The sequence below is a fragment of the Typopeltis vanoorti genome, chromosome 15 (assembly GCF_054136105.1).
Source record: "Typopeltis vanoorti isolate ZY-2024b chromosome 15, IOZ_Tvanoo_1.0, whole genome shotgun sequence".
Classification (NCBI taxonomy): domain Eukaryota; kingdom Metazoa; phylum Arthropoda; class Arachnida; order Uropygi; family Thelyphonidae; genus Typopeltis; species Typopeltis vanoorti.
This window is the reverse complement of record NC_143563.1, coordinates 75,033,209-75,050,757: the sequence shown is the minus strand read 5'-3', so window position 1 is coordinate 75,050,757 and position 17,549 is coordinate 75,033,209. Positions and strand designations below refer to the sequence as shown.

The following is a 17,549-nucleotide window of genomic DNA, read 5'->3' as shown; positions in this document are numbered from 1 at the left end:
TAGGCCGAGTTTCCTCCATTGCTGTGTTGTTATGCTTTTGGTTTGTGTAGTGTTTATAATAATTTCCTTTAAATAATTGTTAATTTTTGCTAGTATGTCTGGTCTGGTGTCTCTTCCGTATATTTTGTCACATCTGTGGGACCATATTGCATACATTGTTATTATTATGATTATTAGTTCTGTTTTTTTCATTTTTTGGTCTTCCAACCAAAATAATGTGTTTTCAGAGAATGGTTGTGTCTTATGTAGGAATTCCTGTATGGTGTTCCATACTGTGGACGTTTTGCTACAGAACATCATAATATGATATATTGTTTCTGGGTCGGGACAGAAATGACACTTCGCTGGGCCTTGTAGTGGGATTTTTTTTGCTACACACCACATTTTTGTGAGGAGACAGGCATGGTGTACTTTATAGAAGAATGTTTTGTATTTTGGTGATATTGGAAGTCGGAAAACTTTGCTAAGCACTGGACTTAGCCTAATTTCTCCTTTTCTTATTTCCCTGTGTTGGGGAGGTGGGAATGTCACTTGACTTAATGTTTTATATAGTTTTCTTGGTTTAATTGTCAGTAAGGTTTCGGTATCTGAGTGTTTCATTATATATGTGTACCCTTCGGCTATTTCTTTGAACATTCTCGGGCTTGTTTTTTTATATCTGGAAGAGAGCTTATAAACCTATGCGGCAAACACTTTTGTAAGAATGTTGCCGCATAGGCATGATAGGTTTTTGTGTGTGCTCGGGCTGCTGTTATTGCCCTGCCGATGAGAGTTTTCAGATGGATGTTTAGCAATGCTAAACCTCCAGCTTCAACTTCATGGAAGAGTGTTGATCTGCCCATTGGTTCATACTGTGAGCCCCAGATGTATGTAGCGCATAGCCTGTGTATTTTTTCGGCCCACCTTCCGTGATACGGGGTGTTGTGTATCTTGTACCACAGGCGAGATGTTAAGTAGATGTTGCAAACCCGGGCCCTTCCTCTGACGGACAGCTGTCTAGGGCGCATTGCATTAATTTTCTTCTTTATGCCGTCATGGAGTTCTTTCCACTGGTCATCGTGTGATTCTGAGCTTCCGATGTTGATGCCCAGAACTGGTATGTAATTATTCACCTATATTCGTGAAGGAATCCTTGGTTGGTTTTCCCACTTGCCAATTATTTTGCAGTGGGATTTTGCCAGATTCACATTCAGTGCTGAGGCTTTGCTGAAGTCATTTATTATTTTGAGTGTTGTGTCCAAGGATTTTTGTGTTCCTAGTGTTAAAGTGACGTCATCAGCATATGCCAAAATTTTGGCGTCACTTTCTCCTTGTATATGTGTTCCTTTGATATTGTTGTTTGTGTTAATGGCTATAATGAGTGGTTCTAGGGCTAGAACAAATAGAGCCATGGATAGTGGGTCTCCTTGCCGGATGGAACATTTTATTGGGAAAGAGGCTGAGAGATTTTTATTAATGATCAGCCTACTTTCCGCGTTTCTGTACAAAAGCTTAATCGTTTCTTTCCAGTTTACTCCAACTCCTATTCGATCTAGTGTTTCAAACAGGTATTGGTGGCTAACTGTGTCAAATGCCTTTTGAATATCTAGACCCATTACAATACATGGATTTTCTTTACATGGAGAGTGGCTGGTGAGTGGAATGCATTACCTGATTGCATAATGTAGACATTGAGTATTTTCAGGGCAGATAGAGAAGACAGGACAGGGAACGGCATAATGATGATGGTGATAGCAGATGAATTGCAGACAACAACAACATTTGGGTAGATGGCAGTTTCAGTCAATCTCATGTGAGATTCAGGCCAATAGGACAAAATATAAAATTGGTTGCTGCTATAGGCCAAGGGGCTCCACTGATGATGTAGCAGACATACATCAGCAGATTAGTACAATGAGTGCAAGTTCAGTAATTATAATAAGAAAAAAACCCCGAAGAATTTAAATAAGAATAAAGTCCAAACAAGATGGTGGATTCAAAGCCAGGATGTACGATCCAACAGTACATCCTTGTCTAACACCAGATTTAACATTAAACCATCTTCCTGTACTTCCTACACAGGCTCTTAATCTTATTAGTATTATTATTATTATAAAAAAGCCTCCATGGAGTCAAAGACTCATCGTGGGAGAAAAAAGCAATTTTTAAGGAATAAATGTTGGCATCTAAATCAAATAGAGATGTCTTCTCAATTCCTGGTAACAGTAACAGATGCCTAAGAGAATGGACCCCCACACACACACATGGAACATTTCTCCTAATAAACTAATAAAAAAATTAACCAAGAGTTTGTTGTAGTCCTTAAATCAAAATTGTTAACCTGGAATTTGAACAAAACAGGCCACGTTCGGTTTTTTTTTTTTTTTTTGCATATTCTACTCTTGGTCTGTGATCCAATCAGATCACTTTTCACAGAAAAAATTCGACATTGATATTTTTCTATTCTACATTACGCTGTTACCCTTCCCGGAAAAGAGATGCCATAAACGCACTCTAGGATAGAGCACATACATAATATCAAATACCATCAAAATGATAATGGAAATAATTTATCTGGCTTCTAATTTAAAACTAACAATCACTGCTTAATATCAGGATATATATGTGTATTCTTTTAAGTGCCCTTTAAAAGGCTATCGCTTGTTTCTCACAGATAAAGGAATATACATAATACAAAGAGTGGTAAGGTGTTAAATCAGTATGTTTATAAACACAACAACGGAAAAATTTCCATGAGGTCACCAAAACAGTCTCGTTTTCTTCAGAGACCACATGTGTATTAAAATTTTTGCCTATGTGCTGCATCCGTTATGTCAGCCAGATAGGACGCTCGGAAAAAGATTGGCATAAGAGAACATATTAAGGATGTGGAAAAACGGCGGAAGCATATATCTGAACTTGTATGTCATACTAAAATAATAATCAGCTAACAGATTTTATTTACTGATAGGGAGTAGGTTGAACGCTGAACGCTATTGGCTCAGAGGGTGACGCTTATCGCTTTTTATATTCCTGTTTTCTGTTTCGGAAGAAGTGATGGAAAATGTTTGTGAGCGTCTTTGCTCGCCGTGTGGAGGCAGGGATGGTTAAATGTCGTCGCTGAGTGTTAGGATGCGGTTTGGTCTTTTATGTTTCCAGTGGTCTTTTTTGTCGTAGTTTCCGGCTTGTTGTATCAGATGGTTTGGATGCGTAGACGTCTTCGTGAAGAATTTTTCTGCTAGGAAGCGTAGTAATGAAGAGATTTAGGGATATTAGTGTCCCGATGGATCTGACGTTCCTGACGAACCATGGGGCGTCCAGGATCATTCATAGGCATTAATTTTGCAGTCGTTGTAATTTGAGGATGTTTATCCTGGCGGTATGACTCCAAGCTGGGAGGCGTATGTGATTGTGGAACTAATCACCGTCTCGTAGATTAGAATTTTGTTTCTCGTGTTTAGTTTGCTGTGTCTGTTGATCAGGGGGTAGAGATACGCGATGGCTTTGGATGTCTTAGTGCATGTGTTCTTGATGTGGTCGTTGAAGCATTATCTTTTGTCGACATGTGCTCCAAGGTATTTAATTTCTGTTTGCCAGGGAATTTTGGTGTTGAACAGGATGATGTCTCCTTTGGGAAGGGAAGCTTGTCTTCTTGTGATAAGTAGGGCTGCACTCTTCTGGGGGTTGACTTGCAGTCGCCAGTCAGCAGACTATTTCTCTAGTTTTTGGATGGTGTCTTGGTTGAGAAATGCGGTTGGCGAGATTTGGCCAGTACTGCCGTGTTGTCCGCGTAGAGGGCTAGAGCGGGATTTTGTGGGATGTCTGCCATGTAAATAGCAAACAGAGTCGGGACCAGCCGTGATCCCCAAGGAACTCTGGCCGGGATTTGTCGTTGGGGGGGGGGGGGGGTTAAGACAGCTTAATTTATCTTGACTTGCATCTTCCTGTTTATGAGGTATGATTTGATCAAATGTATCATGTTTAATGGAAGGTTTGAGATGAGTTTGTATAGCAGACCGTGGTTCCAGATCTTGTCAAATGGCCTTTGAGATGTCGAGGAAAACGGCTCTAATTATGGTGATATGTTCAATCAGCCTGTGGATCTGTTGGGTGGTCAGGGAGTATTCGAGGCCATTTTAACCTTATCTAGCTTTTGAAGGCCAAGTGGGCTGTTCCATCTCCACTGGTAGCCTATTACAGATAGCTGGCCCATGACTGTCACTATCTCTGCCATCTCTTGGTACCTTATCCTAACTTAACCTGTAATATACTGAATTCTATGAATAGCTAATTACTCACATTCATTATTCTCTGAATAGGTATGTGAATAATTTCAAAGTATATGAGTAAATAAAAGCTACTATAACGATACATTGTTCAGTTCAGTTCAACAAAAATGAAGGTCTTATTTTCAATCAACTGTGGCCATTATATATTACAGATCTCTAAAGCTGTGAGGTAGGTTATGATACATATTATATAGTACGAGCTCAATAATGACTCACGTGTTTTATATCTCAAAACCACGCTCACCTTCAATATAGTGTCAGCCAGAAAAACACATGAAATTTGCAGACATAGGATACTACGGGAATAACGATTAATTACCTTATTTCGTTGGATCTTTTTTTCCAAAGCTTGCGTGGCCTACGCATAGGCATAAAACAGAAAGGAAGGAAATCATCTGTAATGCATTAACTGGTATTAGATATTAAAATTAAGATTGGTTCAACGTCTTTCAGTTTCAGTATTAAGTGAATGTTGGTCAATTTCATAATTACAACGTTAGTTAGGCTATTGGAGAATTAAATTAACGTAACGCTTGTAAATTATTAGTTAGGCAAGTTATTCAACATGATAATTTCGATAATTGCTATCCCCTGTCACTGGGCCTCTTTGACACAGACCTTCTGGACAACTGACCCAATTCTGTAGTGTACGCTAGTGGTTACTTTCATGATGTTCACCGGAATTACAACTACTGTAGTTCTGTCTATTACTTTTCCTGCATGAAATTTTGGGGGCTCATGACCACCTCTTGAATGTTTTTTTTTTTTTTTTTTTCGATTATTACTGTTTTGTTTGATGTTCTCATCCGAAGGGTTGGAAAATGATTATTTAATACAGTATACGATTTCGTGATATTACTAGCTCCAACAGTCTTAACCTTGAAATCTATTTCTAAATCTAAAAACTGAAAGTAACATATTTTTACATTTTACACGAGCTTCTAATTAATTCCTGAATTTTTTTTTCGCCAACAACGGAAGTGTGAGTCGCAGCACGAGTTTTGTTTTTTTTACATTTTTTTGTAGTGTTGAGAATGGTGGTATGTATGCATCTTAGTTAATGTTGCAGATTACTTTTAGCGGATCACGGCACAATTATTAAAGATAGAATTGAATAATTCAGTTTTATTTATCTTTATAAAAAATGACAATGCAATTAAGCTCGTTCTGGAATACGGTGTATAAAATAACGTTTACAGTGATGTTTGTGGACATTGCAAAGTGAGGGAGGTAACAAAAAATATACAGTACGTGCTGGCGGTTTCGAATAGATTTCAGTATAAATAAGAAGATTAAGGAGAACATAGTTGAATATTAATGAAGTTAAGTATTTCGTTTTTCGAATACATAGATGAAAGGGGGAGGGAGAAACCTGCTCACTTTGTTGTGTCCCAGGACTGCGCATCAAGAACAGAGCAGCAAGGGTATTTAATGGTGGAAATAAAGAGTTTGAAGTTTAGGAGAAATAGCAAGCGTTTTATTGTAATACAGAGACAGCAAATGAGAAGAATAAACAAGGGGATATGGTTAAGCATTTAGGGTGAAAAAAAAAAAAGTAACCTTTCTTGAATGTCTATCCATATGCCCGAACTAAATGCATTCTTCACGTGTAGTTTTTAAAGTTCGATATTTTCAAACTTCCAGGAGAATGATCTTATCTGCACTAACACCATTGCCACATAAAAAAAAAAAAAAAAAAAAAAATATATATATATATATACAGGGTGTTCGGGATAAATTTGACATATTTATAATTAATTATATTTTTCCGTAAGTTACATGTATTAACACACACTTCTCTTCATTTAAAAGTTTGGACCCTTCTTCATTCATATACAAGATGTCAGAAAGGATGGATAGCTGGAACCCACCTGAATCATGGAAGAGAATAACTTGTATCATGATGATTCGTGCCCGCCATCAAAATAAGGATATTACGACTGCTGCCCAATGCTCCCTGAATACAGTAAAAACAATCAGGCATGAACTAGAGACTTGCAATGGTGACTACGAGGATGTAGCAAGAAGAAAGATCCCTAGCAGACGATCTGATTGCGTTCGTACAGCAGAATTCCTCGCAAATCTGCAGGAACAGGTGTTGAAGAACCCTGGCATTGGAATTCGGGCTTTGTTCGTGGAGTTGCTAACTGTAGTCAAGCCCTGGATAACAAGGGTAGCCAATGGTAGGCCGTATGTATGGCAGCAGGATTCGGCCCCTTGCCACACCTCTGGGAAAAGTCAAAAATGGTTGTCTGAAAATTTCTACGACTCCACCAGTCCAAATGTTTGGCCTCCAAACTCCCCAGACCTTAACCCCATGGATTATTTTGTATGGGGCGCAGTTGAAAAAGACACCAATCGCACTTCCAGTAATACAAAAGCCCAGTTAATGGATAAAATTAAAACAGTTTTTGCGGCCCTTCCCAGGGAGACTGTAGCATCAGCTTGTTCGAGGTTCCGAAGCAGAATTGAAGCTGTGATCGATGCTAATGGTGGTTATTTTGAGTAAATCTTGTTGATAGTATTGTAATTAACTCTGCCTGTAATGTTTTTTTGTCAATTCATTAAATTTAATAGATACAAAGAAGATTTTCTTTTTCCTTACGAAACTGTCAAATTTATCCCGAACACCCTGTATATATATATATATATATATATATAAATAAAATCACCCAGGGTGCAATACAGATATTATGTATTGCAGAAAGGGCTCCAAGTACCAATTCTTAAATCTTATATACATTCATTAATCTCGCATTGTAATTAGAACGTTTATATCATTATTAGAACATATAAATATTTCTAATTTTTTGTTTCCTTTGGTTTTGTACTCTGAAACTTTGTATTCAATAAAAATATATTTAAAAATGTTTTTTTTAAATTTTTATTCTTATTGGGGATGGGTACATAAAATTTCAGCATAATGGATTTTGTAGGATTAGAGACCACAAGACAGGGGCACTTGTCAGCAGCCTCTCTTCACCAGATGCCTGTACATCAGTGATAGTCTTGAAGCAGCTATCTTTGATTGGCTACTGGTGGAGACTTAACTTTCCTCTTAGTCTCCAAAAGTTAGATAGGGCTAAAACAGCCTTGCTTACTACCTATCAGAAATAAAAGGTGTTAGCTGATTTTTTGATTTTGGATTTTGTGGTTACCAGTAATAATAGCCACAATAATGATATTGAAAGTTATCAGAAATATTGATGGCATCCTGAATGGAGTCTTGCACTTTAATTCCAGATACCTTTTGCAGATGGTCAGGTATCTGGAATTACTCGAGCGTTAATTTATTCAACTAAATATCAATTTTTATATAACGAAACCTGTGGTGAATTCATCACTAAAAAACACCCGTACTAACTACAGTAATGACTATTTATTTTGTAAATATTTCATTCCAAGTATCTTGGGACATCATCAGTACAGTAGTTCAAACAATACTAGGAATAACATAGTTAGGCGCATGATTACAATGGAATCTCAATATGTGTGCAGTAATGTGTTATAGAAGTAAATTAAATATAACTGAAAAAAAAATATATATATATATATATATATAAAGATTATTTTACACAATTTTGTATGACAACAATTTCCCATGCTTTAGGAATAGTAAGAACGTCGTTGCAGTTTAAATTTGGTCTGTGTTGTAGGGCCTCAGCACTTTCTTTATATAAACGTTCATATTTAAAATGGACGGCTTTCAAAAAATATGAAGAAATACAATTTTGTTATTACTTACAAACCTATCGACCAAATCTATAACTTGGAAGTTCATTTTTCACTCAGTTACACTGTAATAAATTTAGTTTAATCCTTTATGCTTCCTTAATACTTAATGCATAGCAGTATATATGTCTGCAAGGAGATGTGCTTTGCATTATGGGAGATACTGAGACAAGGAGTGATGAGAGCTTGGTCCACCTTTGCTTGGAGTTGCCATGTTGCACTACCTTATTTCAGGTGCAGACTTTGTTTGCTTATACTTGGATAAAGGATTAAACTAAATTTATTACAAATCTATAACTTGTTACCTTCTCCTAAGGACAAACTCTTACCTCTGATGTTACCTGGCATTTATGAGATCCCATGCTCCTGCAAATTGGCTTACTTTGGTCAGACAGATAGGTCTGTTCAAAAATGCACCTTGGAACATCAAGACCACATTCATCTTTTCAAACCACAGAAATCTGGTCTCTCCCAACACAGAGTTGAAAATCCAAACCATAGGATCCATTGGGAGAAGTCAAAACTTTTACACAGATCTTTATATAAATATGAACGTTTATATAAAGAAAGTGCTGAATCCCTACTACACAGACCAAATTTAAACCGCAATGACATTCTTACTCTTCCTAAAGTATGGGAAATTGTCATACAAAATTGTGTAAAATAATCTTTATATATATATATATATATATTTTTTTTTTTTTTTCAGTTATATTTAATTTACTTCTATAACACGTTACTGCATGCATATTGTAATCATGTGCCCTAACTGTATGTTATTCCTAGTATTGTTAGAACTACTGTACTGATGATGTCCCAAGATACTTGGGATGAAATGTTTATGAATTAAATAGTCATTACTGTGGTTAATACATGTGTTTTTTAGTGATAAATATCAATATAATGAAGAAATTAGGAAAAGTCCATATATCGGATTGCAGAATGTTAGCTACCATGATAGATTGCAGAGTTGTGATTTGTGGAGTTTAGTGATATAATCAAAACACTAGTTAGCAAAAGCATTTTTGTTAACTAATTGTGATAAATTGTTTTCAGAGTAGAGGGAAGCAGGAACACGTTTTTGGAAGTTATATATCTGTTGTAAAACGATGAATGAGGGAGTTAGTAGTGATTTCTTTTGGTGAAAGGGTGTGAGAAATATTATTATTATTATGTGACACCTCCAGGGAGCCCAAAGACTCATTGAGAGAGCACGTACTCTACAACTCTCTGTCTTCACTGACTACAACGACACCAACGGCATCTACTGCCCATCACCACCACTAGTATTTCCACAGACAATCACAAACATCCATGCCCACAGTGGGATTCGATCCTGCAGCCTTTTGGCTGGAGAGTGTATATGCTAACCACTCAGCTGACCAGGCCAGCAATATGTGGGCAAATAAATTTAAGGCATAGTTGTTTGATGATGAGTAAAATGGTAGTGGAGACAAGTGCATAATACAGTTGATAGTAGAGATGATTAAAGTGGCATTTTATCTCTGTGATTCTTTGTTTCTGCAAGTATTACAAAATAATTACATTACAACCACTGACAAGTTGTAATGTAATGTAGTCTGTGAATTGTGTATATATTTTTTGGCCAGTTTGTCTGTTTCGAAAGAAGATAAACCACAGTTTCTGGATAAAATACCCTGCCACCACCTTTATGAAACCATCTAACTCACCTTTACTTGAAAAGCCCTTATATATACAAGGTCCTATACATATACTTGGAAAGAAGTCAACAGACCCCCCCCATCATGGGCAAGGCACGTTGTGCCATGTAATGAGTCGTGTTTGTAGTCGGTATAAATTGAAGGAATGTGATGCTCCCTAGTCAGTGCAACTGTGTCTGGGTAAAATGGCTGCAAGAAAGAAAATGTGGTGCAACCCGCTAATTTTATGTACTTTGAGAGATGGATCAGTTAAATTTTGTCTGTGGTTTCTTTCTCATCACAACAGAATCCTGAGTTCTAATTCTTTTTGGATCTTCTATGGTCTTTCTCAGGGTGAGTGGACGATAATCCTGGATGGGGAAGGCTAACCCCAGGCAATCTGCTTTGAAGGGGAATGTCATCTGGGTCCCACCTAATAAGGGTCTGCGAGTCTTATGTTACTGAGCACATGGCTAACAGATACCTTTTAGCTAATAAGATGAGAATTAATCTGAGTCTTTTTCTTACTACTTCTACTCATGCCATTTTTTTTCTTTTCTTCCTCTCCTATGAATGGGCTCGCTTGCTCTCTGTAATTCTTTATTAGGTTGATGCGAACCATGCACTCTTTCATCGAGACAGGAACTGATGAAGTTTGAAAAAGGTGTTGTGATAGGATGCCATGTTGCAGGCCTGTCTGTTAAGCAGTTGTTGACAAATTGGGCCACCCCAGGTCAACAATCAGTAATACCATACTGAGATGGAAGTGCAGGGAGTCAACTGTAAGTGTTATCCATGCCCACCGAACATGACCATAGGGTGCTACGAAAGATAACATGCAAATACCAGCATTCGTCGATTGACATGTTAAATGTGGAGTTCTGGGCATTGACTGGAACATGAATCTGCATAAAAACAAGGAATGAAGCTCATAACATTGGTTTCCATGATAAGATCACAATATGCAAACCCAACATGCAGCATCTTCGGTGGTGCAAAGATTGTATGCAGTGGGATGCGGAAGCTTTGAAAGCTGTACTGCTATGGAACGACGAATCACACTACACCATCTACCGAGAAGATGCCCAGCGGATGTCTCTTACCAGAGTGCATAACTCGAGCTATGAAATTAAGAGGTGGCACTATGATGGTATGGTCCTGTTTTTCATGGTCTGGTCTTGGACTTCTGTGGTGCCACAAACATTGAACTCCAAGAAGTATCTGAACATTATGGATAATGCAATGCTTCCTACTTTGGGGTTTCTGTGGAATTGATCATTGCTTCTTTCAACAAGACAATATGCACTGTCATAAAGGTGCTGTTGTAACTGCATGGTTTGTGGACATGCAGATTTCAACCCCTGTTGAACAACTGTGGGATGAATTGGAGCATCAGGTGAAGTCAAGGGACGTCTGCTCCACAATAGTCCAGGACCTCATTACATACATACTGGAAGAATGGTCCTAAATTCCCATTAGCCTCAATATACAAGTAGCCCAGGTGTGACATTACTTCATGCACAAACTTTGTTTGCTTACACTTGGATAAAAGTTGAAACCAAGAATATTTCTTGACATCTTTAATTTATAATTTACTTTTAGTAGTAGTAGCACAAAAATGTTTGAGCTACTGCTAAAATTACATTTGCAATATATGTTACCGTTATTGATATATATATTTCTTTTTTTCAAATTATTGGTAATTATTAACTAATATGGTTAACAACTGACTGGCTCAGTGAAAATTTTATTTGTACTTTTCATGTATAATAATGTAAAACTATATAGCAAAACTGCTAAGTTGTGATATATTTTATATAGGTTTACAGTGAAAAGACAAAGCACCAGTTATGGTCTTGCGCTTCATACTTAGGTAAGAAAAGAAAACATTTTCCTTAAAATATTAGCTTACAGTTTATTTTATCATCATCAAATTCCTGCCATGTACCCTCAAGGGGTGTACAGGATATGATAGTACTACATGAAAAATTTACATCATTACTAACTTCCTATCTACAATTTCCCTCCAAATCAGTCTGTTACTTGTCAAGACTCCAATGTTATCAGAGCTTATATTTCTATCATCTAAGGCACTTTGTACCGTATCAAACCATCTATATCTTGGTCTTCCTCTATGTCATTTTGCTGCCAACCTAGCAGAGATCACTTGTTTTGCTAATCTTTCTTTGCCCATTCTGTTTAAGTGACCGTATCACCTGAGATTAGCTCTGCTAACGCATTCCTGAATGCTGACAATGTCAAGTTTTTTTCTAATATCCTCGTTTTTAATATGATATTGCCATTGATGCCATCTGTTCATGCTTCTAATCTTCCTCAGGACTCTCATATCTGCAGTTTCTAGTCTTTGGTTAAGTGCTTTACTTCTGACCCAGCTCTCACATCCATACGTTAAAACTGGTTTGAACACAGTCTTGTATATATCTAATTTAGTGTTCTGACTAATTTCTCTCTTATTCCATATGAATTTATTCAATTGACTTCCTACCATACCAGCTTTGTTGATTCTGTTGTCTATTTCCATATTTAATTTACCATCTTCACTAAAAATCATGCCTACGTAGCTGAAATATTTTACTTGTTCCACAGGTTCTCCATTCACAATGCAGTTGACATTTTCAACGATTCTGCCCAATTTCATCGTCTTTTTATTGCTGACCTTCATACCATATCTATTACAACAGTTATTCCATTTAGTTAGGGAATCTTGAAGACTTGTAGCAGATTTATTTAGAAGTATCACATCGTTTGCATAAAGCAAAGAGCTGACATTAACATCTCCAATTTTGATATCAGGTTTAATACCACTTTCCTTCATAATATGATCCATATAGATAATGAATAACAGAGGGGGATACCTGTGAGACATGTACATCCTTGTTTCACACCAGATTTAACATTAAACCATCTTCCTGTATGTCCTTCAATCCTAACTGCTGATTTACAACTCAAATAAAGACTAAGTATTGCTTGATATAATGCCCCCATTGACACCATATAACTGTAGCATATTGAATAGCTTCTCTCTTGGCACTGTTAAATCCTGAATGAGAGAGAATTTATTCTAATTTATTTCATTCAGATTTAACAAGTAACAAAATTCCAGGAGCAATATTTGTATGTTAGTAAAAATAAAGTTGATTGTGAATTATCAATAAAGTTCATAACTTAAATATTTTTCTTATGCCTTATACTGTTATTAGTTTTTGTGAAGTTATCAGAATTTGAAAATATGTAAGGATCATAAATTTCTAGTTGTATTCTTTAAATCTTTGATCTTTTTGCTTTAATTTACTTATAGTTCTTCTATATGATGTTTCTTAACTATTAATTAATCTTTTTTTCAGTTGCGCAATCAACTCTTGGCAGCCACTTAATTTACTGATAGAGTGTGCAAAGCTTAGCTGACAAAGGGATTGCCTCCAGCGAGAGCCAATTTCTTTGTTTTAATTCTGGTGCTAATCCTTCTTCAATTTAGGAAATATTTATTTGATTATGCTGCACCATCCAAAACTCTAGCCAAGAGGAAATTTCATTGTCAAGAATCTAGCAATCAGAAATGCACACTATTCCTTAAATCGATATTTTCTGTTCTAAACTTTGATATCATATAAATCTTAAATTTCTCTGCAGTCGTAGCTATCTCTAAATGTTAATTCCGTACAGATTCAAATTTTCATGAGCGGTGCATTGAGACCAAGATCAGGCAGGTTATTTGATTGACAAAAAAATGGATTTATTCATTGAACTAAGTAAGATACAAATAACAACAATTAATTGGTTAAAAACTAAAGCAATCATACAGGCTAACGTTAGTTAACAAAACATCTCCAGGTCATTCTTAACATCTCATGACACAAATCTATATCTCATATAAAGCTAAGTTTAACCCCTTTCTAATTGCTTAACATTTCCAGCTAATCATTCACAATTTGGTTTTGTAAAGTCCTATCACACACTGTAAATCTAGTAACTAATCAGTTCCTTTCTTAGACTCCTATTACTCCTCTCAGTACACAAGTAAATTGAATAAGATTCTACTTTACCCAGGGGTCTGGAATTCCTTGGCTTCCTCCTTGATCATTTGTAGGATGTCTAGGTCTCCTTGATCCTATGTCTATATACCCCTTCCTGATAAAACAGACTTGAGGGTTCGGTCACGACTCGGTTCCTTCAGTGTAAGCAAATCTGGTCTGCCGTGATCGGATCAAGTGGTTCTTCATAACTTCTCGGTCTACGTTGTATTCTCCGCAGAGCTGAGGTCTGTACTCGAGATGGATTTCTGCTTGACCGCTGGGCTGCCTACCGACATCTTCGGCTTTGATCGTACTCCTACCACCGTCCTCGGGAACTTCGGAGCTAGATGACCAGCACGATGGGAGAAAAAGCCTCGAGTTCGTGTCACTCAGCTATATGTCTTTGTCGCGATGTTCTCTCTCTTACGTCACGTTTTTTCTCTCGGCACCTAAATCTTCTTGCACCCAGTGCTGTCACTCCTCCTAGAGTGTTTACGGGTAACTTCCATGCTCAATTCAGTCCTTGTTTACGTGACTGCCTCAGGGCTTCATTCCTAATCTGCTTAGTTCGCTAGTACTATGACTCAGATTTACGCACACTAATATAATCCTTACATATTTTCAAGTTCTGATAACTTCACAAAATCTAATTACAGTATAAGGCATAAGAAAAATATTTAAGTTAAGAACTTTATCGATAATTCACAATCAACTTTATTTTTATTAATGTACAAATATTGCTCCTGGAATTTTGTTACTTGTTAAATCTGAATGAAATAATTTAGAATAAATTCTCTCTCATTCAGGATTTAACAGCACCTTGTCATATGCCTTTTCCAGATTGACAAAACTTAAATACAAATCTTTGTTATATTCCCATGATTTCTCGACTATTTGTCGTAAAGTGAAGATCTGATCTGACAGCCTCTATTTGGCCTGAATCCAGCTTGTTCTTCACCAAGCTTTTGTTCCACAATTCTTCTGAACCATTTCTCAAGTATACTAGCATAAATCTTAGCAGGAACACTCAGTAGGGAAATACCTCTATAATTCTCACATTCAGTTTTATTTCCCTTTTTATGTATGGATACTATGAGATATATTTTATATATGGATACTCTACTCCAATCATCGGGAATTCGTTCCCCCCTCCACGCCTTCTGAACTATGCAGTGCAGCCACTGTAAGACTTTTATACCATCATACTTAAGCAGTTTATTTTAAGACAATAGATATCTCAACACATTCATGTCGGCACCAGTTGCATATCATGGCATAGCACTCACACAGGAATTGTTTAATCTGGTGGTGGGGTTAATTATTAGTTAGAAAGTGTCCCTAAGTTTTATATTTATATCTATCTTTGTATAAGATCATTTCAAGAACAAGGTCAGAATTATGCATTTATGGACAATTCACTTTGAGTAAGTTTTAGAAAGTCTTGTTATCAAAACCCGAATATGTTCTCGATAAGTAGAGAAAGTGTATGCTGTTCTTCGAATGCATAACTGGTACTGGTCAATCTGAAAAGGCAGTGTCAAATTTTACACAGAAGTTTGTGAATGTCAAAGGGGGATCAGGAAGTCTGGAGATAAAGCTGCTGCTTCTTTCCCAGAATATAGTCTAAATAGATCTTGTATCATCACAGGTTGTCATTTCTGATCAGCAGCTTGTGTCTTGTACAGATAGTGCTTCAGTGTTGAGAGAGAGAGGGTTCTCCACCTTCAAGGAATTAACCTGATATTACAGATATGTTGAACTGCTTCATTAAAAATAAACTGAGACTATAGATCAAATCGGCTTATTTTGTTTAACAACTTTTCAACTGTGATTTTATGAAATGTAAATTCAAAATGCCAAATTCCAATTAGTTTTAGATCCTTTATGTAAACGATTTATGTGGCATCCTTTGAAATAAAAAGAATTAAGTATTTTTGTAAGATGCTTTCTATTGAGAACAAAAAAGAAAATTCCATGTGAAAGGGAAGTAAAATATTGGAAGCAGGTATCTTTTCAACTTCAGTGAAAATATTATCAATAATTTATATGGTTTAAACTCCTACACAATAATTATTATACACTCACTTAATTTTCTTGAAAAATCTTGATTTCAATATAATATTGCTTTATATATATATGCGTGTGTGTGTGTGTTTTGAAAAAAATCTTAAATTACATTAAATATTCATTCTGTAATCATTACTAATTCAAAAGGTTCATATTACCATTCAATACTTCTGAACTCAAGGGTTGGCCAAGTGATTAGTGTATCCGCTCACCAGCCAAGAGGCTGTAGATGGGTTCAAATCCTGCCAATGGCATGGATGTTTGTGATTGTCATAATAGCCGTTTACCATATAAACTGCTGTGACTTGTATTGGCACAGTATGTCTTTGCACCATAAAAATAAAACAAAGTCAGATCAAATCTGAACTCAAGTAATAAAATTTAATTTAAAAAAAAAATTCGTTGCAGATTTGTTAAAAGGCACGGATTTTTATTTTGCACACCTTATTAGCGTTTCTGTGCGAAAAAAAAATTCTTGCAAACATTAAATTAAGGACTAATACATAGTGAAAGCATGTTATTTGCATGCTGTTAAACTGTTCCTTCAAATATAAGTATTCTTCAGAATTGTTTAAATTCTTCTTAAACAAAATGGCTGTTTTTCTTTCTTTCTTTCCTAATTGTTGCAAAATACATTATTATTATTATTATTAATGTATGAGCACCTCCATGGAGTCTTAAGACTCATCATGGGAGACCCAGACTGTCAGTGCAATATCTATCACACCTTCCTTGAATCTATTAACAGACAAAGCACTCACAACTGAGCATTTCATTCATTCACCACTCTCCAAGTGAAAAATCTAGTGTCCTAACACCCTTGCTAACCACACTTTTACCCAACTTCCAGGGATGACCTGTTGTTTTGACATACTCTAGCCAAGTGCTGAAACATTTCCCCTGCATCAATTTTATAAAAGCCATTAAATAACTTAAATGTTTCTGTCATGTTGCCTTTTTTTCATGCTTTTGCAGTACAAATAGTTTTTGGTTACTCCATGCATATATAAATGAAAATATATACATTTCATTTATATAGAGTTGGAAACAGTACTACTTTCATTTTAAGTTTTTAAAAAAATTGATGTTTTTTTTTTTTTTTTTTTTTTTGAATAGGTACTTGGCTAACAATGAACGTCTTATACAAAGGGTAAGTATTAATGTCTTGATTCTTGGATTAATTTTAATAATGTTCAGCATTACAACATAGTTGTCACAGGTATGCTTGCCACATTGAAATCAAAGCTGCATATTTTACTCTGCTTGTAAAGAATGGATACCATCATCACACTTTAAAACCACATTATGCATAGGAATGGAGAAATGGTGATAGTATTTGCAGAAATTCAAATCTCTATGTTGATCTTCTGAGAGTGTATGTCTCTGGGAGTTGGGGGGGGGGAGTTGTTGGGAGAAGTCTCCATTCATTGGCGACCTCATTGAAGTCTTTCATTATATGATAGGAACACTATGAAAAGGTCTTAATGGTTATGGGAATTCCACAACATGTTATTCAAATAATCAAACAGCTGTATCTTAGCAACTTGGTACCAGTATAAATAGACAATCTTGGAATGGTTTGATGTAAGAAAGGGAGTATATTGAAGCGTATTTCTCTCTAGATCTTTTAAATCTCCAGAGTTAACAGTGTCATGGCAGGAGGTATATTATGGGGAACATATTGGAAGATAAAACTGGATCAAGATTGATCTTTATACCCCCAAGCATGTAGATTATGCTAGCTTATAACTAGTAATGAAGAACTAAAATCTGAAAGAGTAGAAAAA

At 36.2% G+C, this 17,549-nt stretch overlaps 1 protein-coding gene across 4 annotated transcripts in view; it reads left to right on the top strand.

Moving 5' to 3' along the window:
- Positions 1–5,229: 5,229 nt before the first annotated feature.
- LOC150098899 (protein NCBP2AS2 homolog) overlaps positions 5,230–17,549 on the top strand; it is a 37,806-nt gene continuing 25,486 nt past the window's right edge. Inside the window, exons 1-3 of one of the 4 annotated variants that reach the window (XM_090405057.1) lie at positions 5,230–5,250; positions 11,483–11,534; positions 16,879–16,912. In XM_090405057.1, coding sequence (XP_090261183.1) covers positions 11,512–11,534; positions 16,879–16,912 — 57 coding nt within the window. In that variant the 5' untranslated portion in view covers positions 5,230–5,250; positions 11,483–11,511. The other 3 variants (XM_090405053.1, XM_090405054.1, XM_090405056.1) reach the window with 3 other exon arrangements.